The sequence below is a fragment of the Phyllobates terribilis genome, unplaced genomic scaffold, assembly GCF_046119375.1.
Source record: "Phyllobates terribilis strain yellow unplaced genomic scaffold, ASM4611937v1 Scaffold_3__8_contigs__length_932513732, whole genome shotgun sequence".
Taxonomy (NCBI): domain Eukaryota; kingdom Metazoa; phylum Chordata; class Amphibia; order Anura; family Dendrobatidae; genus Phyllobates; species Phyllobates terribilis.
The window spans coordinates 752,356,520-752,380,370 of record NW_027362763.1 but is presented as its reverse complement, the minus strand read 5'-3'; the positions used below and the strand labels follow the sequence as shown (position 1 = coordinate 752,380,370).

The window sequence follows — 23,851 nt, the reverse complement described above, 5'->3', positions numbered from 1 at the left end:
TATCCGTGGAGGTTTCCCGCCATCCGGCGCCATCTTCTACCTTCTTCCCGCCATCCGCGAAGTTTTCCCGCCATCCGGCGCCATCTTCGACCTTCTTCCCGCCATCCGTGGAGTTTTCCCGCCATTGGACGCCATCTTGAGGACGCCGCGCGGGAAGAAGAGGGGCGTGGATTCCGAAAGCGCGCGAGAACTGAAGCCCCGCCTCACGTCCGGACGTTGCGTAAGGTCCTGGAAGGAGCCCAGCAGACGCCGACGTCACCAGAGCGCGACGGAAGGTCCTCAACCCTGACGATCCACTGCGGAGCCGCGGCCTACGGAACAGGATCATCGCAAGGTAGGCCACGGTCCACTAGGGGGGAGGAAGATGTCGGATACGGAGGAGAGCTTCACTGCCTCAACCCCCGCCAGCGCCACCGCTGCTGCAGTTATGCCCTTCACCATGCCCTATATCCCGGGAGCAGCTTGGCTACCCCAGTACTCAGGGGAGTCACATACCCTGCATGACTTTAGAGAAAAGCTGGATAGCCTCTTCCAGGTGTACCCCCTCACAGAAGAGCAAAAAGTGAGCATCCTGGTGGCCCAACTAACTGGGGCAGCCAAAAGGGAAGTAAAATCCTGGCCACCTGGGAGGAGGACTGTCGCAGGGATACTAACCCGGCTGAAGGACACCTTTGATACCCGCACCTCAGCCGAGATTAAGCTTAGATTCTACGGGTGCAAGCAGCGAGCGCATGAGAGTATAAGGGACTATGCACTAAACCTACAAGAGGCCCTGAGGGCCATAAAGCAGACCGACCCTGATGGGGTGGGAAACGAGGACAGGCTGTTGACTGAACAATTTATAGAGGGTTTATATTGCAATGCCCACCGAACCCAGTTGCGGGCAATGGCCTTACAGGATCCCCATCTAGACTTTGCACAGTTCAAGGACAGAGCCATCCGGGTGCTCCGAGAACCGGCACCGGGTGGCGTTGTGACCCACAGGCGCCCAGCTATCACTTACCACCAGGAGGCGGCGCCCTTGTCGGCAGGGCCTGTGGGAGCTGATGCGCAGGCTTTGGACAATGACCCGGCTCCAGACCTACGCCATCAGGTCCAAGAGCTAGCTAAGAGCGTTGCTGCGCTAACCCGAACTGTGCAGTCTTTACAGGTTTCCACCCCAGGGAAGATCCAGCTGGCATCCGGACCGGAGGACATCCCGTGGCGTCGACCAAGGAGGACCCCACCGGCCAGAGGAAGACCCAGTGACCGATACAGCGAGGACGGACAACCCATCTGCCGCCGCTGCAATCAACCCGGACATATGGAAAGGTACTGTTCTTTAAACGGGCACAACCTGGGGTAGAGGGCCAACCCCCAGGAAAAAGATCACCAGGCCCATCGAACTGGCGCGACAGATATGTGGGAGGACGTCCAGTCTTGCCTGTGGTACTGGATGGCATTCCCATGAGTGCCCTACTGGACACCGGGTCACAGGTCACCACCATCCCGTACGTGCTCTTTAAGCAGTACTGGAATGACTCGGATATTACCCGCTACCCTGACGACGACTTGAGTATCATCGCCAGCAATGGCCAGCCCGTGCCACAGATCGGATTTAAAGAGGTGACCATCAAAATCGGTAGAGTCGAACTGGCAGCACAGGGACTGATCATTGTAGACATTGACAAACATGAGAGCCACCCAAAAATAACTCTAGGAACTAATGTAATTGAAAATTGTCTTGCAGAGGTGATTTTCCTTTTACAGCAGGTTGCCAAGAACGCCAGCTCCGGCGAGCAGCGGGTGCTCCAGAAAGAGATCCGGGCACTGATGCGACGGCAACAGGTGGAACTCTCCGGCGGTGAGATTGGTAGCGTAAGAATGTGTGACCCTTTTCCTATTGCCATGCCCCCAAAAAGTGAAATGATGATTTGGTGCCGGGCAGCTATTGGTCTGAGAGGTAGAGATTACCAGGCAATGGTAGAACCAGTTTACTCAGACAGTAGGCCCACCATCTTGACAGCACGGGGGGTGGTTAATGTACGCCATGGGAGGGTGCCCGTTCGCATAATCAATATCGGGAAGAGGGAAGTGTACCTGCCCCGGTATGCCACGCTAGCCAAATTATATACCATTAACCAAAATGCTATACAATCTGTGGAACCCTTGCCTCCATCTCACCCGGAGGAAGGTAACGGCTCTAAGAAAACAATGGAGGACTGGTGTCAGCAACTACATTTGGGTACTGACTCCACTCCCTCACATCAGAAACAGGGAGTCTATCGGGTGGTTCAAGAGTACGAGAGAGTGTTTAGTAAACACCCGTTAGACTTCGGGCGAGTCAAGGGGGTAGAACACCACATCCCCACGGGAGACCATCCTCCCATAAAAGAGAGGTATCGACCCGTACCCCCTGCACACTACCAACACGCCAAGGGGATGCTTAGAGACATGAAGGAGGCTGGGGTGATCAGGGATAGCTGTAGCCCCTGGGCAGCTCCACTAGTCTTAGTCAGAAAAAAAGACAACACCATGAGGATGTGTGTAGATTACCGGAAAATCAACCGTATCACACACAAGGATGCGTACCCCTTACCAAGGATAGAGGAGTCATTGGCTGCTTTAAGATCTGCTAACTTCTTCTCTACCTTGGATCTCACTAGCGGGTACTGGCAGGTTCCTGTAGCAGAGGCGGACCGGGAGAAGACCGCATTCACCACCCCGATGGGACTTAGCGAGTTCACCTGCATGCCGTTCGGACTCTGCAACGCACCAGGAACCTTCCAACGACTAATGGAGTGTTGTCTGGGCCACAGAAACTTCGAGACGGTCCTGTTGTACCTGGACGATGTCATCGTATATTCCAAGACGTATGAGGACCACCTGAAACACCTGGCGGAAGTGTTCGAAGCTCTGGCGAGTTACGGCCTAAAGGTGAAACCCTCCAAGTGTCACCTCCTGAAACCAAAGGTGCAGTACCTGGGACATGTGGTGAGCGCTGACGGAGTGGCTCCCGACCCTGATAAGATCACCGCAATTAAGGAATGGCCAAGCCCCTCCAGTGTAAAAGAAGTGCGGCAGTTCCTCGGGTTGGTAGGCTACTACCGAAGGTTTATTCCCGGTTTCACCAAAAAGGCAGCACCTATGCAGGACCTCCTGATAGGCCAGTCCCGGAAGGCCAAGAACCAGAAGCCGCCCTTCAAATGGGGGGAGCTGGAAGAAGAGTCCTTCCGCCAGCTGAAGATGGCCCTCACGGGGGACGAAATCCTGGCGTACCCGGATTATAGCCAGCCCTTTATCCTCTACACCGACGCCAGTAACATCGGGCTAGGAGCCGTACTGTCCCAGATCCAGCAGGGGAAGGAACGAGTAATCGCCTACGCCAGCCGAAAACTGCGACCCACCGAAAGGATCCCCGAGAATTACAGCTCATTTAAGTTAGAGTTCCTGGCCGTAGTATGGGCAGTCACCGAGCGCTTTAAGCATTACCTCGCTTCTTCCCGTTTCACCGTGTACACGGATAACAACCCGTTGACACACCTGGACACGGCAAGACTCGGTGCCCTGGAGCAGAGGTGGATGGCCCGTCTGTCCAACTATGAGTTCACAATCAAATACCGGGCAGGACGCTCCAATACCAACGCGGACGCCCTGTCCAGGATGCCCAACCTGCCGGACGGAGGAGAAGATCCGGAGGGACTGGAAGAAGTTGAACTCCCTGCGTTCCACCGTCATGGGACTATCCAGTATTCCCACCGGGTAAGGAGTAAGCAGGCTGCTACGTTGAACCCCTTACCCCACTACAACTGGGCGGAAACGCAAGACAGCGACCCTGCCGTCCGACTGGTGAAGGAGATGCTGACTCGGCCGGAGGCTCGCCTTGAACCAGACGCTCCGGAGGAAGCCAAACAACTATGGGCAGAGAAGAGTCGACTGTTCCTTTACAAAGGGAAGTTGTGCCGCAGAATGGTTAACTCCCGGACGCATGAATTACTCTGGCAAGTAGTGGTGCCACGAAGAGACGCAGCCATGGTGATGGAGGCATACCACGACGGAGCTGGACACTTCGGGTGGAAGAAGCTGGAGTTCCTGCTGCGCGAGCGGTTCCACTGGGTAGGCATGAGGGGAACCATCGAGAAGTGGTGCAGAGACTGTGGCCCGTGCAACCTGAGAAGGAAGGACCGTGCCAGCCAGAAGACTCCCCTGCAGTCCATCGTCACCCGGCAACCGTTGGAACTGGTAGCCTTGGATCATGTAAAACTGACCCCAAGCAGAAGTGGCTACGTCTACGCGTTAACCATCGTGGATCATTACTCCCGGTTTCTGGTTGTCGTACCCGTCAAGGACTTAACGGCTCAAACAGCAGCTAGAGCCTTCCAGCAGCACTTTTGCCGTCCACACGGGTACCCGGACCAAGTGCTGACGGACCAGGGACCTGCCTTTGAAGCGGAGGTCTTCCAGGAATTCTGCAATCTGTATGGCTGCCGGAAGATAAGGACGACACCCTACCATCCGCAAACTAATGGACTTTGTGAGAAAATGAACCAGGTGGTAATGGATCTTCTAAAAACGTTGCCCCTGGAAGAACGCAGTCTGTGGCCTGAGAAGTTGCCCGATCTGGTGGACCTATACAACCACATCCCAGTAGGTTCCACCAACTGTACCCCGGCTTACCTAATGAGGGCAAGACCTGGTAAGTTACCTGTTGACCTGGAAATGGGAGTCCTAACACCCGAGGACACTTCACCAGAAACAGACTGGGACACAGAGAGGCAGCAGCAGTACCGGAGAGTACAGGAGAGCGTGGAGCGAAGTCTCTGTCAGGCTAGGGAAAGACAAGAGAAAACTTACAACCAGTATGCTCCCGCTGTTCCCCTGGTACCCGGAGAACAGGTCTTGAAGAGGAAGAGACGGCTCCACAAGTTGGACGACCAGTGGGAGAAGGACCCGTACACTGTACTGCCCTCAAGCCACGAAAACCCGAAGGTCTGTACCATCAGTAAAGACGGAGGGGAAACCACAGCCATTGTATCCCGGGACCACCTGAAGAAGTGTCCCGAACAACTGAGGAACCCTGAAGAGGAACAAGAAGACCATCGACCCGTAGAGGAAAGGGAAGATATGGTTAGTACCGTGCTCGGGGACTTCCCTCGGTCTTGGACTCAAGTCAATGGTGCAGTTGTGGTACCCGTACTCACCTTCCTCCAACCATCATCCCAAGAACCTACGGAGCAACCGGTAGAGCTGGAAGAACAGCCAGTCCAGGAGGCAGAAGACTCTACACAAGCAGACCCGGAAAATCAACCCTCTGCTTATAGTGAGCCTGCCATACCCCTAGTGAGCCAGAGGGCCCATAGACAGCTGCCCAGTTTACCCTTGACAGCTCCTACACCCTGTAGTTCAGGGCCAGACAGTCAGCTCCGTAGGTCCACTAGGGCCACTAGAGGCCAGCTACCCGCACGTTGGAGGATCTAAATGTTTAAGCTATCTTATATGTTTACTTGTTTATAGTTGCTTGTGTATAATTTTGTGTTTCTAGTTCTTTTTAGGAGTCCTTGGTGGATTTACCGGGAATCCTTGTACATAGTTGGAGCGTAACCCAGGATGGACTAAAGACTGTTAAGGACTCGGGGCAGGACAGGCCCCTACCTGGTTACGTCTCCCTGTTTTGGTGAAATGGACACCTTGCTTTTCAAAACTGCACCCGGTTGCGGACACGCCGTAACCATCTTATGTGTTTTTCTTATTGTATTGTTATACCTTGTTATGTTTTTCTAAAAAAAAAAAAAAAAAAAATATGTTTAGTCCCGGAGTACTAAATTTCACTAGGGGGGAATGTGACACCCCAGGGGTCTGGTTGCCACAGTGATAGAGATATTACGTCTGAGAGCAGGTGGGAGGTCCTTTGGTCAGGGATCCTGTGCATGCCACACCTCCTGCCCAGTCTTGGGAGGGGAAGGACTTCCCCTATATAAACCCGGGGCTGAGGCAGGGTTAGTGAGAAAGAAGACAGAACAAGAGTAGAGAAGAGAAGCAGCATAGCAAGAAACATCAGGAGCTCTGTGGGGAGCAGTGTTACAACGAGTCAGGGGCTGGCAGCTGCAGAGCTCGCCCTGACTGAGAAGATTTCTTACCGGACCCGGAGTCCGAGGCTGTGGGGACTAACTCCTACCCAGCAGCAGAAACCGTCCGGCAGAGGATTTCAGGTCCTCTGGCCCAGAAGCCCGAAGGCACGGTCACACGCGTGGGACCAGCACCGCCATCGTGGAGCGGAAGCCATTAGAAGGCCCCGAGTCACCGGCCATACGGGTGAGCACCACACGGTACACTCAGGGACGTGGGCTACTTATTCCCGCCTCTAGCAAGGTAGCCAGAAGAGTACAGTTAGTTGGGAAGGCCTACAACTCCGCCTGGCCAGGGGAGATCCCATCTGCTCAAGGACTGACCAGGCCCCTATCACTAGCAAGTACTCCGGGAGGGTCTTTCTTTGTCACCAGTAAAGACCCTGAACTACACCGCACCGTCTCTGAGTGGTTCCTGCTACCCCCATCATCCACGTCGGCTGCCCTGAGGCCATACCCCTCCCGTTGGGGGTTATACCATCCACGCTGCACCATCCTTCCACCGGCCTCAGCGGTCTGCCCTGCAGCGGCAGCTCCATAGCTGCATTCAACGGGTGGCGTAGTCACCAACCATCTACTGCTAGTACATCGCCGCTCAGTTTGACTCCCTGGGCACGGACCGGGTCGCCGCCACGAGACTACAACCCTCAAGAGATCCGGCTCCGGGTAAGCTCCCGCGTGCGCATCGCAGCGCGACACAGGCCCAGGGGCGCGTCAATAGCAATTGAGAACCGGTTGTCTAAGAGCCAGTGCTGTCATCGCTGGAACAGCACCGGCATCAGAGGGAGTTTAGGCTATTATGTTATAAGAGGGAATATAGCAATTGAGAACCGGTTGTCTAAGAGCCAGTGCTGTCATCGCTGGAACAGCGCCGGCATCAGAGGGGAGTTTAGGCTATTATGTTATAAGAGGGAATATAGCAATTGAGAACCGGTTGTCTAAGAGCCAGTGCTCTCATCGCTGGAACAGCGCCGGCATCAGAGGGGAGTTTAGGCTATTATGTTATAAGAGGGAATATAGCAATTGAGAACCGGTTGTCTAAGTAGCGGACAAACATTTTAATATTATAAGAGTTTTTTTCCACACAAAATAATTCTCAGTGTGAATGTATCAATCAGAAGCCACTGCCTTTACCAATTCATCAGGGCTAGCCGAGCTCGGTCAACCAAAAGAGCAATTATCCATAGCAACAGCTGATACGGTTCTCTGTACACGCCTGTGCAGACTCTTCTCAGAGAGGAATTCTGTCCTGTCTCTCTCTTTCGAGCTCCAAAACACATCCAGTCTGGTCAGCTTCTCTGAGTTAACTGACTTAAATGAACACCTAGCCTGTTTATATGCAGAGTGTTAGGCAGGTGTACTAATCAAAGCTTGCAGAACTAGGATTTAACCTTCGCCTAACTGGCATTGCTACAGTGTGAACATGGCCTTATTGTAGTCGAGCAGATAAAAAATAATATGAAAATAGCTAATTCTTATATAAAAATAAATCAATACTCTCCCTCACCAATTTCTCAGGAAAAGCTCACTCAACCAATGAGTGGATAGAGAAGGTCATGGTTGTGGCTAGTAATTGGTCGAGAGGTCATTTCTTGTGGAGAATCGGTTAGGCGAGTAGTGATTCTTTTCCTATGTTATAGTCCTTTTCAAAATATTTTTTAGGAATCAGCCCCTTTAACAATAATTCTTTTCATTTCAAAAGCGTTGAGATAGAACCCGGAAGAAGAATTTAGCAGGGACTGATTAAGTATCAAAACAGGAGTCACGGGGAATCAGTAAGGTGATTTTTTTTAGAATTATTATTAATTTATACCCGTCTAAGCCCTTTTCAAAATATTTTGCTTGGCAGGACAACCTCTTTAATGATCTGACTTTTTTTAAAGGTTTTCTTTTGGATGTCATTTAAAAAGTATATTTGAGAATGTATTAACCCCTTTACCCCCGAGGGTGGTTAGCACGTTAATGACCAGGCCAATTTTTACAATTCTGACCACTGTCACTTTATGAGGTAATAACTCTGGAACGCTTCAACGGATCCCGCTGATTCTGAGAATGTTTTTTCATGACATATTGTACTTCATGATAGTAGTAAAATTTCTTCGATATCACTTTTGTTTATTTGTGAAAAAAACTGAAATTTGGCAAAAAATTTTAAAATTTCACAATGTTCAAACTTTGAATTTTCATGCCCTTAAATCAGAGAGATATGTCACACAAAATAGTTAATAAATAACATTTCCCACATGTCTACTTTACATCAGCACAATTTTGGAATCAACATTTTTTTTTGTTAGGGAGCTATAAGGGTTAAAAGTTGACCAGAGATTTCTCATTTTTACAACAAAATTTACAAAACCATTTTTTTAGGGACTACATCACATTTGAAGTGACTTTGAGGGGCCTTTATGACAGAAAATACCCAAAGTGACACCATTCTAAACAATGCACCCCTCAAGGTGCTCAAAACCACATTCAATAAGTTTATTAACCCTTCAGGTGCTTCACAGGAATTTTTGGAAAGTGGAAGAAAAAAATGAACATTTAACTTTTTTCACAAAAATGTTACTTAGACCCCAATTTTTTTATTTTTGCAAGGGTAACAAGAAAAAATGAACCCCAAAATTTGTTGTGCAATTTCTCCTGGGCACGCCAATACTTCATATGTGGGGGCAAACCACTGTTTAGGCGCACGGCAGGGTTCAGAAGGGAAGGCGCGCCATTTGACTTTTTGAATGTAAAATTTTGCTTGAATAATTAGCGGATACCATGTTGCGTTTGACAGCCCCTGATGTGTCTAAACTGTGGAAACCCCCCACAAGTGACACCATTTTGGAAACTAGACCCCTCAGGGAATTTATCTAGATGTGTAGTGAGCACCCAGAACCCCCAGGTGCTTCACAGAAGTTTATAACAAAAAATCTAACTTTTTCCACAAAAATTATGTTTTAGCCCCAAATTTTTTTCGGTAAGAGGAGAAAATGGACCCAAAAAACTTTTGTGAAATTTCTCCTGAGTACGCCCATACCCCATATGTGGGGAAAATACACTGTTTGGGCGCACGGCAGGGTTCAGAAGGGAAGGAGCACTGTGTGACTTTTTGAACGCAAAATTGGCTGGAATTGAGAGAGGACGCAATGTCGCGTTTGGAGAGCCCCTGATGCGCCTAAATAGTGGAAACCCCCCACAAGTGACCCTATTTTGGAAACTAGACCCCTCAAGGATTTTATCAAGGGGTATATAGTGAACATTTTGAACCCAGAGGTACGACACAGAAATTGATAACATTAGGCCATCATATTGAATAAGTTGTCATTAGTCTTGAGCGCAAGTGCTCGCTACTTGAGTTTGCATCGAGTACTCAGGTATGCACCATGTATCGCAGGTGCTCGAGTGACATGCTTGAGTCTCCCCCCCGCATGTTTCACGGCTGTTAGACACCCAAAAAAAAACGTGTGGGGATCGCTCGTGCATGGCAGGCAATCCCCGCCAGGTTGTTTTGGCCGCGAAGCATATGGGGTGGAGACTTGAGCATGTCACTCGAGCACCCGCGATACTCGGTGCATACCCGAGCACCCGATGCAAACTCAAGTAGCGAGCACTTGCGCTCAACACTAGTCGCCATATCGTCATTTTTTTTCTTTACCCAACCCCAACCCCAACACAATCCTAACCCTAGCACAACCCTAACCCTAGCACCACCCTAACCCTAGCGTTTATTTTTTACGCCTTTCCTCGTGCCATATAAGTGATTAGGCGACTTTATTCTTTGGGTCGGTGCGATTACAGCGATAGATTCATATCGTTTTTTTATGATTGACAGCTGGCACACACTAAAAGACGCTTTTTTTTTTTTGCAAAGACTAGTTTTTGCATCGCTATATTTTGAAAGCTATAATTTTTCCATATTTTGGCCGACAGGGTCATATGATGGCTTGTTTTTTGCGGAACGAGTTGGCGTTTTTATTGGTACCATTTTCAGGCACTTGACATTTTTTGATCGCTTTCTGTTCAAATTTTTGAGAGGAAGAATAAACAAAAAAACAACAATTCAGGAATTTTGGGGGTTTTTTTATGCCGATCCGCGTGTGGTAAAATTGATAAGGTAGCTTCTTTATTCTTCGGGTCATTACGTTTACAGCGGTACCACATTTATATAGTTTTTTATGTTTTGTTGCTTTTACACAATAAAAACTATTTTATAGAAAAATAATATTTTTTTTATCGCTTTATTCTGAGAGCTATAACCTTTTTACTTTTCGGCTGATGGAGCTGTATGGTGGCTTGTTTTTTGCGGGACAACATGACGTTTTCAGCGGTACCATTTTTATTTACATTCGTCTTTTTGATCGCATAATATTCCATTTTTTGTTTGGCGGTATGATGATAAAGCATAGTTTTTTTGTTTGTTTTTTATTTTTATTTTTTACCGTGTTCACTAAAGGGATTAACTAGTGGGATAGTTTTATAGGTCAGGTAGTTCCAGACGCGGTGATACCAAATATGTGTACTTTTACTGTTTTGTTTTTTTCATAATACTATTTATTGATGAGTACATTATATTTTTATTTTTTGGGGATTATTTTTTCCATTTTTTTTTTTTTTTTCACTTTCTGATTCATTTTTTAACTTTTACATGTTGTCTCACTATGGGACTTTCACTTTTAGCAGGCTGATCGCCTGTATAGCACAGGAATGCAGCAGCATCCATGTGCTATACAGCCTGTCAGCGCTGCACAGGCAGAAGATACTGTGATCGTGCACTGCGCTTGATCAAAGTATCTTCCTGCTGTCTGGTTACCCGGATGTCGTCATGACGACATCCAGGTCACCATGACAACCACGGGACCCAGCCACAGACACCGAGGGACACCGGCAGAGGAGGTAAGTATCGGCGCTTACCTCCTCTTGCCACCAGAATGCTGCGATCGACTTTGATCGCAGCATTTTGGGGGTAATGTGCTAGGAGCGGTGCGGGACCGCTAGTACCGGGTGTCAGCTGTGACAATCAGCTGGCACCCGGCGCCGATGTGTACTAATACGGATGTGGTCCATAAGGCCCAGGTCGCAAATACGTATTAGTACGTATCATGTCAGAAAGGGGATAAAATTGCTTGCTCTACATAATTAGCGTTATTGAATAATAATTAAAATGACAGTTAAAGGAATAGAAAACATGGCTCATTATTCCAGATATAGCTCTCCATCTGTCCGTGGGTCTGACACCTCACAGATTCAAGTTGGACAGTCACATTCCATTGACACATCAATAGTTAGTTGCTGAGAAGATTGGCCCCCGATTCATCAAAGTATTTACACCAAAGATTTGGTGCAAAACACTTTGAAAAGTTGCAAAATTTTTGCGCAACACGAGGCCGCATTCTCATGGCAGTTTTTAGTTTCTTTGACAGCTCCGCCAAAATGAGCGCAGCTGGAGCGAGACGGGTCATGGCGACGCCTGTAGCGTGGTGTACCATACACTACAAATCTTACTCCAATCTGTGGAGTAAGATTTCTGTCGAAGCACACTCCACTGTTAAGCCATGTGCCTCTTAATGAATCAGTCCGTCTATGACTCCACCACACCCCCTCATCAAGACCGGCTTACAGTATATCTCTGACATCTATATCAGAGGATCATTTTTTATTAAATTTTCTACTTTAAACGTATAGAAAACCCGATCTTTTAGCATAATTCCCAGAATAGTTCTCAATGTGTATCTCAATTTAAGTGTTTTCCCTTTCTCTCACCTAAATTCTTGCATTTTGATATACAGATATTTCTTCACACAGTAGTTAGTCATCAACTTTGTCCTTTGAAGTTAAGTAAATGTCCATGAGGGTATATATATATATATGCTTTGCTCACTCTTTATAGTAATCCATTGAGGTACTTCGATGTACAGTGTACAAAGACATTGTTGTGTGAAGATCCTTTATTTTATGATTGTTTAAAAAAGCAAACCCATAAAAAAGGATGGGATTTATAGAACTCTCCTGTCCATTGTGTTTCTTTTTTACTCAGCGTAAACTGACCTGCGGTGCGTGTTTCACATCCGCAACATGTAAATTTCTCTTTTCCCCATAGAATTGCATTAAATGCAGAAAATCTGCATGTAAAGAACGCACATGCATTTTTAGGCCACTTCCATTTTAGGGCACTTCAGGGCAATAAAGTTTTGTCAAAGCCAAATTCCAGGAATTATCAAAAATAAAGCAGCCTTATTTAAAACATGACACACCAACTGATGATACATAGCCTTACATTGTAAATGACACTTCTGCGTCACGCACAGCACAGTGTGACCCAGAGAGTCTGCAGAGCGGTGACGTCACTGAGAAGTGGAGCAGAACGGCGCTGGATCCCGGAGAGAGTGGATGTAGGTGAATATATTAATACACTCAGATTACAAAAGATAAGGAGACGTAGCTGCTCTGTCAACATGATGTCACAGGAAGCAGGAGAATTGCCGCCATGAGTAGTCTAGGACCACTTTGAGCCATGAGAGATCGTCGCAGGGCAGAACAGGAAAATAGTGCACAACTACCTGCTGATAAGTGTTTGGCCCCGTAGAAAAACAAGGTCCTGAATAACCCTTTTAAGCTTCATACTCCAGTACCAATGTTACAGACAATTGTAGAAAGATATAAAAAATGTCATCAAGCACCGCCCCCGAGGTTCTTACAATGACAGCAATGATGTTAATCCACATCTTCAAACATTGAGAAGAAATACTGACGTTCCACTGGTCCCTCTTCTCCAGCTCACCATTTGGCCATGACATCGCAGCGACTTTACATACAAATTAATAGGACTGTCGGAAAGAGTCAAGCACTCAGCTATTCGCAAGGCTCTATCCAATTCTATTACCAGGAATAGTTATTTAGATCCTCTCATCCTCATCCTTGATAACTGTATTGTAGGTCTAGAATTAACGTCAAAGCTATCACATTTGTATGATCTTTCTAACTGAACAGACAGAAAAATGTTGTGGATCAAAAAAATCAAATAGCTGTAAAAAATAAATTCCTAAAAAGTTGCAATTTACTTGTTGGGTACCTGGATCATGACTTGGAGTGGCTGCCTCTCCCCACTTTTGGTGTGAGTCACTCCCTCCGTATCATAGAAGGCTGTGTAACAAGCCATCTGAGGATCTCTGGATTTTTCTTCTAGTGGAATCACCAATCCTCCTAAATTCATTGTCCTGAAAGAGATGTAAAAAAATATATATATATCATCAGTAAATAATCAAAATGGGAGAAACTGGCCCTGGAGTGGTTTGGGTGTCACTTTCTTCTCTAGCTGTTTTTGGTTGTCCTGCAAATACTGTGGCCCTCCCTGGTACATAATGCATTTTATTGAACTGTATCATAGCAGCCCTGCCTGTATCATTATTAGAATATGCTCTCAGTAACTACGCACAATCAATGCAGGATTTCACAGCCCATTAGGTCCTCAGCCTGGAGATAGGGTCAGGAGAGCCCCACCTAATTAAAGAATCTGTCAGTCTGAAATAATCATCCTCTGGAATGTGTAATGCTTCAATGAAATGTTAAACTGGTGTATGCATTAATCAGGACAGTAACACAATATAGGACTGATGGTAATAATGACTTTGATATACGGAGGGGTAAAGACAAGGTATAGGGCATGGCCATTTTGATCATTAGTGGAGAAAGCACTGGCTTACCTTCAGGGATGTTGCTGGTAAATGCAAATCAAAACTGAAAATGATTTTCAAACTATTAAAACCTATACTATACTATCCCTGACCTACAAAGCCATCCATAACCTATCTCCTCCATATATCTCCGAACTAATCTCCCGGTACCTTCCAACACGTATTCTCCGGTCCTCCCAAGACCTCCTTCTCTCCTCCACACTTATACATTACTCACCCAATTGCCTCCAAAGCTTCTCCTATCCACCATCCTCTGGAATTCTGTGCTCCGATATGTCCGATTATCCACACCATTTGGAACTTTCAGACGAAACTTGAAAACGCATCTCTTCAAGAAAACTTACAGCCTGCAATGACCAGCTGCCACCTCACCACCAAAGCTGCCGCAACCCCCCAACCTACTGTATCTTTCCCCATTACCCTGCAGACCATGAGTGGGGAACCTTTTTTCTAACAAGGGTCATTTGGATATTTATTCATCCTTTGGGGGTTGTACAAATTGTGCATTATCTCGCTCACAAAGTAAGTCTTGAAGCTGGCACTGGTGTCAGGATGTAATCTTTCATCGCACGCGCCTCAGGGGTCAGCAGTGAACACTGTGTGCATGCTCGCAGAGCAAGAAGAAATGAAAAGGCTGGTGGCCATCAAAACACAGCTGCCGGCCCAAGCATTGTGGTCCCCAGGAATCTGCTTGGGGGCTGGAGAAAAGGTCATCATAGGCCATTTCCACAGGCCTGAGGTTCCCCACCCCTGCTGTAGATTATAAGCCCTCAAGGGCAGGGTCCTCGCCCCTCTGTACCAATTTATCATTGTTAGTTTGTTCACTGTAATTTATATCTGTATTTTGTATGTAACCCCTTCTCATGTACAGCACTATAGAATTAATGGTGCTCTAAAAATAAATAATAATATTATTAATAATAATAATACCTTAGTCTTCATTTAGACATCTGATTTTTTTTTCTTACAAAAGAAGAAAAAAATTAACAATTTTGGTCCAGATTTCCTATGTGTGATTTTCTCATTTGTCATAAATACACTGCAAGGCATCTCCTACCCATTACAATGTTAATGACGGAAACAGAATTATTGAACACGGCTGGCATCTGTGTACAGTTTGTGATGTCCATAGACCCAAAGACTTGTATGGGTGATTTTTAATCTGTGACTCAGATCAAAAAACGGACATGTGAATATCACCATAGACTATAAAGGGTACATGATCTATCTGTGAAAAACACACCCAAAATGTGCGTTAAAAAAAAGGACAATTGAATAAAGCCTTAAAGTGACCATGCACCTTTTAACACCATATCTTTTCCAGGCCTATAGCTACAGGTAGAGGGAGCTCAAGAGCCTACTGCATACTGTTATATTAGTATTGGGTTTTCTACCAGAGTAACAGAAATTTTTTTTTACCAGAGCCAAAAGTGGCCACAGCCCGTTCTGGCTCCACTCCAGTGGTGTCGGCACTCGCTCTCACCGGGGCTCTCGTGTGGTTGTTGTGACATGTGATGACGGCGCCCATGTTCGATTTGTCTGAAGGCGGAGACAGTAATTTAATGCTGATTGGCCGCCACCATCATGTGTCACAACAACCACACACACACAGTGCTGACACCACTGGAATCGCGCCGACAGGGGAGGTGAGTATAGGCCTTTTCATTTTATTGGGGCCAAACATTTAGTTGAAGAATTGGTTGTCCAAGAGATACAGTGATTGATGTGGCTACTGTAGAAGTTACCAGGATCGCCGTGGGACAATCTGGATTACGTCATGACGGCGGACAGTGAGGGATATGGTTGTTGTTTTTTTGTTGTTTTTTAAGGAGACGAGGGATTCGGGGATTAGCCGAATAATAAATAAATTATCAAAACCGTGTGTAATTTTATTTCAATAAAAGACTTTATTCTGGCCGTGTTTTTATTGAAAAGCTGTAGAAAACTTTACTACGGGGTCAGTAATGGGGGCGTCAGTAATTGGGGGCACCAATCCAAGGCTGACATGAACTCCAACCTTATTACCCCACTCGCTACCGCTACACGGCAGTGGGAAGAGCGGAGGCTAAGCACCAGATTTGGCGCATCTTATGGTTGCGCCATTTCTGGAACTGCTGAGGGGTGATATTATTAGCCACAGAGGGGGCCAGGATCCATGGCCCCTTCCCTGGCTATTAATATCAGCCCACAGCTGTCTGTTTAGCCTTTTCTCATTAAATTTTATCAGGGGACCCTACGTCAATTTTTTTCTGGCGTCCCCTTGTAATCTAGCCAGTAAAGGCTAAGCAAACAGCTGTGGGCGGTTATTAATAGCCAGGGAATATTTTTAGCTAATGGCCCCTTCCCCGGCTACTAATATCAGCTCCCAGCGGCCGGCTTTCCCTCTGCTGGTTATGAAAATAACGTGGGAGCCCAGGCCATTTTTTTTTGTTAATTTTTAGGGTATGTGCCCACAATCCAGACGTAGCAGCGCTTTGGATGTAGTATACTTTTGCTGTGTCCAAAACGCTGTGTTCTATTGAACACAGGTAAATCCTCATGTGTTCACTGAACCATGCGGATTTATCGCATTCAATACATTCTAGTGGTCAAAGTTCTGTTGAGGAGACTAGCGAATCCGCAAGAGAATTTGACATGCCGCGGTCCTGAAAGACACGCCGCATGTCAGTGTCCACGGGTGATCCGCAGCCTCAGATGGACGCATAGTGGACATGGGATTTCTAGAAATCCCATCCACTGTGCTGTAACAGCTCGAAGCTGAAGATTTGATGTTGCATAAACATGCAGCTTCAAACCCGCAGTGGCTCCTGATCATGGGCACGTACCCAAACTCACCCGCAGCATGTTAATTTCTGTACCGGACACTCTAATCTCGGCTGCAGAGTTTGACCAATTGAAATGTCATTATATGCGGTGGATCCGCGTGTATTGACAACAAAAGTGCGGCATTTGAACACAGCGTTTTGGACGAGGCGAAAATATGCTTGTTTCTGATCGTGGAAACATAGCAGCTAACCAAACAGCTGTGAGCTGTTATTAATAGTCAGGAAACATGTTTGCCTAATGGCACTTTCCTACGCTAAAAATAGCAGCTCTCAGCTGCCCCAGAAATTACATGAATGGAAATGCTAATGAGATTGGGTGTATGGGATTAGCTGACACCTAGCCCTTTTGTTTGGTGGTGACAAGGTGTCAATCAGACACCTAATTAAAGTAAAGAGTTAAATAAATACACACACCGAGTAAAACATTTTATTTGAAATACAACAGACACATTCTTTAATCATTTAAATTAACCAATATACTCACCCCAGGTCTGATGGTAATCCAAGGGTTAAAGCAATGTCCCACATTTCTTTTTTCAAATATCTTTATTTAGCTTCAAAAAGCATTCATTGATGTACAGAAACGCATCAAAAACGCATTTAAAAATGCGCCAAAATAGAGTCAAAATGCGTGTTTTATCCACAGTGTTTTTCCTGCCAAGAGATGCAGAAACGCTGCAGAAGTTTCTGCAATCAAATCTTGAACGTGCGCACATAGCCTTGGGAATCTGTCAGGTAATTTTTGTGTACCCTACTAATAGTATCCTGAAATAGGGCTTGGGCAACCCTTTCAAGATATGTAACTTTTATTCATGTACGTTGCCCCATTGTGCTGCTGTAAGGGCTGGAAAATGCATTGTCGCGCGCCAGCAAGTCAAGCACATGTTAATGCCAAATCAATATACACCCCTCCCCTGCCCATAATACCGCCCACCCCTCTGCGCCGGCATCACTGATTCAGCCAAACGGCCTTACCACTCACCTGAGGATCACATCGCAATCCTCAGACTGTCCGTCTGCTCTCCTGGCTTGAGCATGACAGCGTGATGTATTTCTATGCAGCTGTCACCCTCTGGTTGGGAGAGCCGATGGTCAGTCCAAGGATTGCGATGCGATCCTCCGGGCATACGGCAGTGTGACTGAATCACTGACACCGGTAGAGGGATGGGGGCGGGATTATGGGAGGGGGAAGGGGCGAATATTCATTTGGCATTAATGTACGCTTGACTTTACGGCACATGACTATAAATTTTCAGGGGCTTACAGCAACACAATGGGGTAACCTACATTAATAAAAGTTACAGATCCTGAAAGGGCTGCCCGAGCCCGTTTTCAGGAGACTATTTGTAGGCTAGGCAAAAATGACTTGACAGATTCCCTTTAAGCAAACCATAAGATATATTTAAAACTGAAGAAATGAGTCGGCTCACCTGCTGGTCTAAGTGCAATATGTAGGTGCACATTCACACCGCAGACAAAACCTAGGATAAAAGCAATGAGCAAATACCCTGCACTAAGTAAGTAATTAGTAATAGTACATGTAAATAACATAGGGTACTTGGTTGATACTATTTTGATCAAAAAAGCGTAAAATCCATCCCACAGAGACAAGGTGCACCCAACCGGGATGGTCCTATCGCTAGTATCCAACCTCTCTAAGTGCCAGCAGGACTCAATAGATGGCGCAGAGCAGGACCCAGGCCTGACTGTTTTGCACCGGCCCGTGGACAGCTATGTAGACTAAATGCTCAGCCCAAAAGGGGGGGGGACAAAAGATATATTTGCCTACAAACCCTTGACAGATCTACAACTGATGTCTAGAATTACAGTAATTTGCTTTTAAAAACATTTTTTTTCCTAGAAAGAGCACACAAGTCCTTCCAGTAATGTCGGAAGGAAAAGACCATAGATCCGGAAGCAGCAAAACTTATAATTTTCCGTTAACTTGATCCTAATTAAATAAATAAAAAAATACTGAAAATAATGTATAAATATTCCAATAATCCCTGTATCTATTAATCGCTGCATAAATAAATAACTTTAGTCTATGGTAAATATTTGTATTGCATTTAGTAAATAATAATGCAGAAATTAATAGCTATTACATTATACACACGCCGGGGCTGGATGACCTGGTTGTTTTGTTCTTGGCAGTACTGCATATAATAACTATACCCCCTGCCGTGATTATCTGCCATTATTTTATCTGCAAATCCCCAAAACATCTGTGCAAAAAATACATTGCCTGTGTTAAATAACATCCAAAAACCGGACAGGAGCTCTCGCAGTAGTGTAGATGATGCGCCATATGCCCTAGGTGGTAGGTGCCAGGGAGGATACAACTACCCACTTTGGCCTAGCCAGGGAATTTGGATCCAAGGATATAGCAGGGGAAGAAAAGCTTTCATCTACATGATATTGTAGCACCCTGAGGACTCGGTTGCTACAGGGGTATTGCACCTCGAACCAGAGGTGTGGTATTCCACTCCCGGGTAAGGATGGAGTGTGGAACTGGGCTCAGATAGCTGCATGCACCACACTCACCCCATTTCTGGGGGACAGATCAACGGTACTCCCACCAGATAGATGTGCAGGTACGACAGCTTCTGTCCCTGGCTGGAGTGGGGAGGGGGGAGGAACATCCTAGTGGTGTAGGAGCAGATAGGGGAGGGACTCTGGGCATAGGTAGGAGCCCATTGGGTGCTTGTCACCTGGGCTCGGGTGTCAGAGGGAGTATATAAGGTGGGCACCATCTTAGGACAGGGTCTTTTTGGTCTGCTCTGTGCAGAGAGGAGCTCAGCCAGAGAGGGCTGACAGGGAGCTGTGGCTCCGTCTGGGCCCAGCTCCAGAGCCAGGCCTGAAGCAGAGAGAGAGAGAGAGAGAAGGAAAAAGGAGGAAGAAGAGAGACGCAAGGAAAGGCCCAGAGACGAAAGCATAGAGGGAACCCTGAGATCCCACGAGAGAACGGAAACGGGTGAAGGGTTGGCAGAGCAGGGTACCAGATCCCAAACTGGTGGAGGCCAATTATCCTTAGCCAGGAACCGGAGGTCGTGGACAAGTTTTGGCGCGACCCCTCGCCATATCCACCAGGAAGGCATACCACGTATAGGGTCAGGGAAGCCAGGAAAGGTTTCACCACCAGAAGGCCCGAGGGAGCTGGACAAAGGTGGATCCCTGGTGGGGACGGCCAGTAGGAAGGAAGAGAGGGGAGCTCAGGACCACGCTCTGGAACTGCCTGGGAGTTGGCCGAGTCCCTGACCTGGTGGACGCAGCACGGCTCGGGTGGTCCAACTGTGCACAAGGGACCTGATAAAGAACTGTGAGTAAAGCTTTTGAAACTGCACTTCAAGCCTCCGTGTTTCGTCGTCGCACCTGCACCATCAGTACTGGGACATACACACCACCTCTCCCAACATCATTCACATCCTCTGCCCTGAGGCCATACCCCTCCCGTTGGGGGTTATACCATCCACGCTGCACATCCGTACCACCGGCCTCAGCGGACTGCCCTGCAGCGGCGGCTTCATAGCCGCATTCAACGGGTGGCGTAGTCGGACACTAATACCATCATACCAATAACTGCCACTTAGTTTGACACCCTGGGCATGGACCGGGTCACCGCCACGAGGACTACTACCCCTATCGGATCCGGCTCCGGGTATTCCCCGCGTGCGCAACGCTACACAACATGGCCCAGGGGGCGCGTCAATATGGCCATGATTGTTCCATTGTTATGCAATAATGTATCAACCTCCTGTCTTCATGACCTCTATGTGGATCTGATTTCTGAAAAGGCCTAATTGACAAGGATGGATTCAAGGGCTCACAACCACGATCACAGCATTTCTGATGTCCTGATCATCTCAGGGCCCAATGACATTGATTGTTATCGATCTTGACTGCGATAATCGCCCCAAACACATATCATCTGTACTGAACATATAAATACCCATTCACATGGCACATCCATCCCTGACCTATGATTAATTCCCTGCAAAAATGGATTTTTATTCTGCCTTCCCACATTTTTTTTTGCCACAATGGCAACAAACCCTCTCCAGATTTGCAAAAACTCTGCGGTTGTACGCCCAATGTGTGAACGCAGCCTTTAGTGCAAACTGATCAATTATCAATATTTATCCTATAAATACTACAATATGGCTGGATGGCGATCTATCGCCTTCGGGCAGCTTGACAAGATGTGGCCCCAGGCCTGAATGCATGGGAACAAGGATGTTATTACTACACTGTGAATAAACATACAGGGCGCTGGGCAGTAATCCCTGGCACTGCAGCTGAATGTCAGGAATGTGCGGTTTGTGTACGGCTGATGACAGCTCAGGAGGAAGAAGAGGAGGAAGAGGAGGCAGCAGCAGCAGCTGGAGCCCGCACAGGATGAGCAGTAACCCCTCCGCCGCCGGCAGCGCACTCTGCACCACTTACTTGGCTCTCACCGCTCCCGGCTTCAGGGCGACCTCGATCTTGTATTTGGCTCCAGTTAACAATTTGATCGTCCTGTTCTGGCCGAATCTCTGCCCGTCCACCTTAAAATACACCGGGCCGTCATTAGGCTGGATCTTAAGGGAGACCGAGATTTTCACCAGATTAGGGATCTCCCCCATGTTGGAGCAGAGGACACTGACAGCTCGGGGAGGAGGAGGACGAGGGATCGCACGCTCCCTATGGGACCAGCACTGACTGATGGTGCAGCCGGCAGGGCAGAGCCATCCACTGGCAGCGGCGGCAGCACAATGCACGGAGTCCTGAGCTCTCTAATCCTCTGCGATTGCTGCATTATAATCCAATCTCTGAGAAGGGGGAGGGAAGGCAGGATCCTCCCTGCAAGACGGCAGCAAGGAGATAAGGAGCACGCTGCACAGGAGATAAGGAGCACACTGCACAGGAGATAGGGAGCACTCTGCACAGGAGATAAGGAGCACACTGCACAGGAGATAAGGAGCACACTGCACAGGAGATAGGGAGCACTCTGCACAGGAGATAGGGAGCACACTGCACAGGAGATAAGGAGCACACTGCACAGGAGATAAGGAGCACTGCACAGGAGATAAGGAGCACACTGCACAGGAGATAGGGAGCACTCTGCACAGGAGATAAGGAGCACACTGCACAGGAGATAAGGAGCACACTGCACAGGAGATAAGGAGCACACTGCACAGGAGATAGGGAGCACTCTGCACAGGAGATAAGGAGCACACTGCACAGGAGATAAGGAGCACACTGCACAGGAGATAGGGAGCACTCTGCACAGGAGATAAGGAGCACACTGCACAGGAGATAAGGAGCACACTGCACAGGAGATAAGGAGCACACTGCACAGGAGATAGGGAGCACTCTGCACAGGAGATAAGGAGCACACTGCACAGGAGATAAGGAGCACACTGCACAGGAGATAAGGAGCACACTGCACAGGAGATAGGGAGCACTCTGCACAGGAGATAAGGAGCACACTGCACAGGAGATAAGGAGCACACTGCACAGGAGATAAGGAGCACTCTGCACAGGAGATAATGAGCACAGCTTACAGGAGATAAGGAGCACACTGCACAGGAGATAAGAAGCACACTGCACAGGAGATAAGGAGCACACAAGGAGCACACTGCACAGGAGATAAGGAGCACACTGCACAGGAGATAGGGAGCACACTGCACAGGAGATGAGGAGCACACTGCACAGGAGATAAGGAGCACACTGCACAGGAGATAGGGAGCACTCTGCACAGGAGATAAGGAGCACACTGCACAGGAGATAAGGAGCACACTGCACAGGAGATAAGGAGCACACTGCACAGGAGATAAGGAGCACACTGCACAGGAGATAGGGAGCACTCTGCACAGGAGATAAGGAGCACACTGCACAGGAGATAAGGAGCACACTGCACAGGAGATAGGGAGCACTCTGCACAGGAGATAAGGAGCACACTGCACAGGAGATAAGGAGCACACTGCAGAGGAGATAAGGAGCACACTGCACAGGAGATAAGGAGCACACTGCACAGGAGATAGGGAGCACTCTGCACAGGAGATAAGGAGCACACTGCACAGGAGATAAGGAGCACACTGCACAGGAGATAAGGAGCACACTGCACAGGAGATAGGGAGCACTCTGCACAGGAGATAAGGAGCACACTGCACAGGAGATAAGGAGCACACTGCACAGGAGATAAGGAGCACTCTGCACAGGAGATAAGGAGCACAGCTTACAGGAGATAAGGAGCACACTGCACAGGAGATAAGAAGCACACTGCACAGGAGATAAGGAGCACACAAGGAGCACACTGCACAGGAGATAAGGAGCACACTGCACAGGAGATAGGGAGCACACTGCACAGGAGATGAGGAGCACACTGCACAAGAGATGAGGAGCACACTGCACAAGAGATGAGGAGCACACTGCACAGGAGATGAGGAGCACACTGCACATGAGATAAGGAGCACACTGCACAGGAGATAAGGAGCACAGTGCACAGGAGATAAGGAGAACTGCACAGGAGATAAGGAGCACACTGCACAGGAGATAAGGAGCACTCTGCACAGGAGATAAGGAGCACACTGCACAGGAGATAAGGAGCACTCTGCACAGGAGATAAGGAGCACACTGCACAGGAGATAAGAAGCACACTGCACAGGAGATAGGGAGCACACTGCACAGGAGATAAGGAGCACGCTGCACAGGAGATAAGGAGCACGCTGCACAGGAGATAAGGAGCACGCTGCACAGGAGATAAGGAGCACACTGCACAGGAGATAGGGAGCACGCTGCACAGGAGATAGGGAGCACGCTGCACAGGAGATAGGGAGCGCGCTGCACAGGAGATAAGGAGCACAGTACACAGGAGATAAGGAGCACACTGCACAGGAGATAAGGAGCACACTGCACAGAATATAAGGAGCACTCTGCACAGGAGATAGGTAGCACAGTGCACAGAAGATAGGGAGCACAGTGCACAGAAGATAGGGAGCACACTGCACAGGAGATAGGGAGCACACTGCACAGGAGATAAGGAGCACACTGCACAGGAGATAGGGAGCACAGTGCACAGGAGATAAGGATCACACTGCACAGGAGATAAGGAGCACAGTGCACTGGAGATAAGGAGCACACTGCACAGGAGATAAGGAGCACACTGCACAGGAGATAAGAAGCACACTGCACAGGAGATAAGGATCACACAAGGAGCACACTGCACAGGAGATAAGAAGCACACTGCACAGGAGATAAGGAG

The 23,851-nt window shown here is 47.9% G+C and overlaps 1 protein-coding gene across 1 annotated transcript in view; it reads right to left on the bottom strand.

Moving 5' to 3' along the window:
- Positions 1-21,439, bottom strand: part of CNRIP1 (cannabinoid receptor interacting protein 1) — a 74,363-nt gene extending 52,924 nt beyond the window's left edge. The window contains exons 1-2 of the mRNA XM_073672187.1: positions 21,052-21,439; positions 13,162-13,306 (exon numbers count right to left, since the gene is read on the bottom strand). Of these exons, the coding sequence (XP_073528288.1) occupies positions 13,162-13,306; positions 21,052-21,230 (324 nt within the window). The 5' untranslated portion in view covers positions 21,231-21,439. The remainder of the gene's footprint in view (positions 1-13,161; positions 13,307-21,051) is intronic.
- Positions 21,440-23,851: the final 2,412 nt, after the last annotated feature.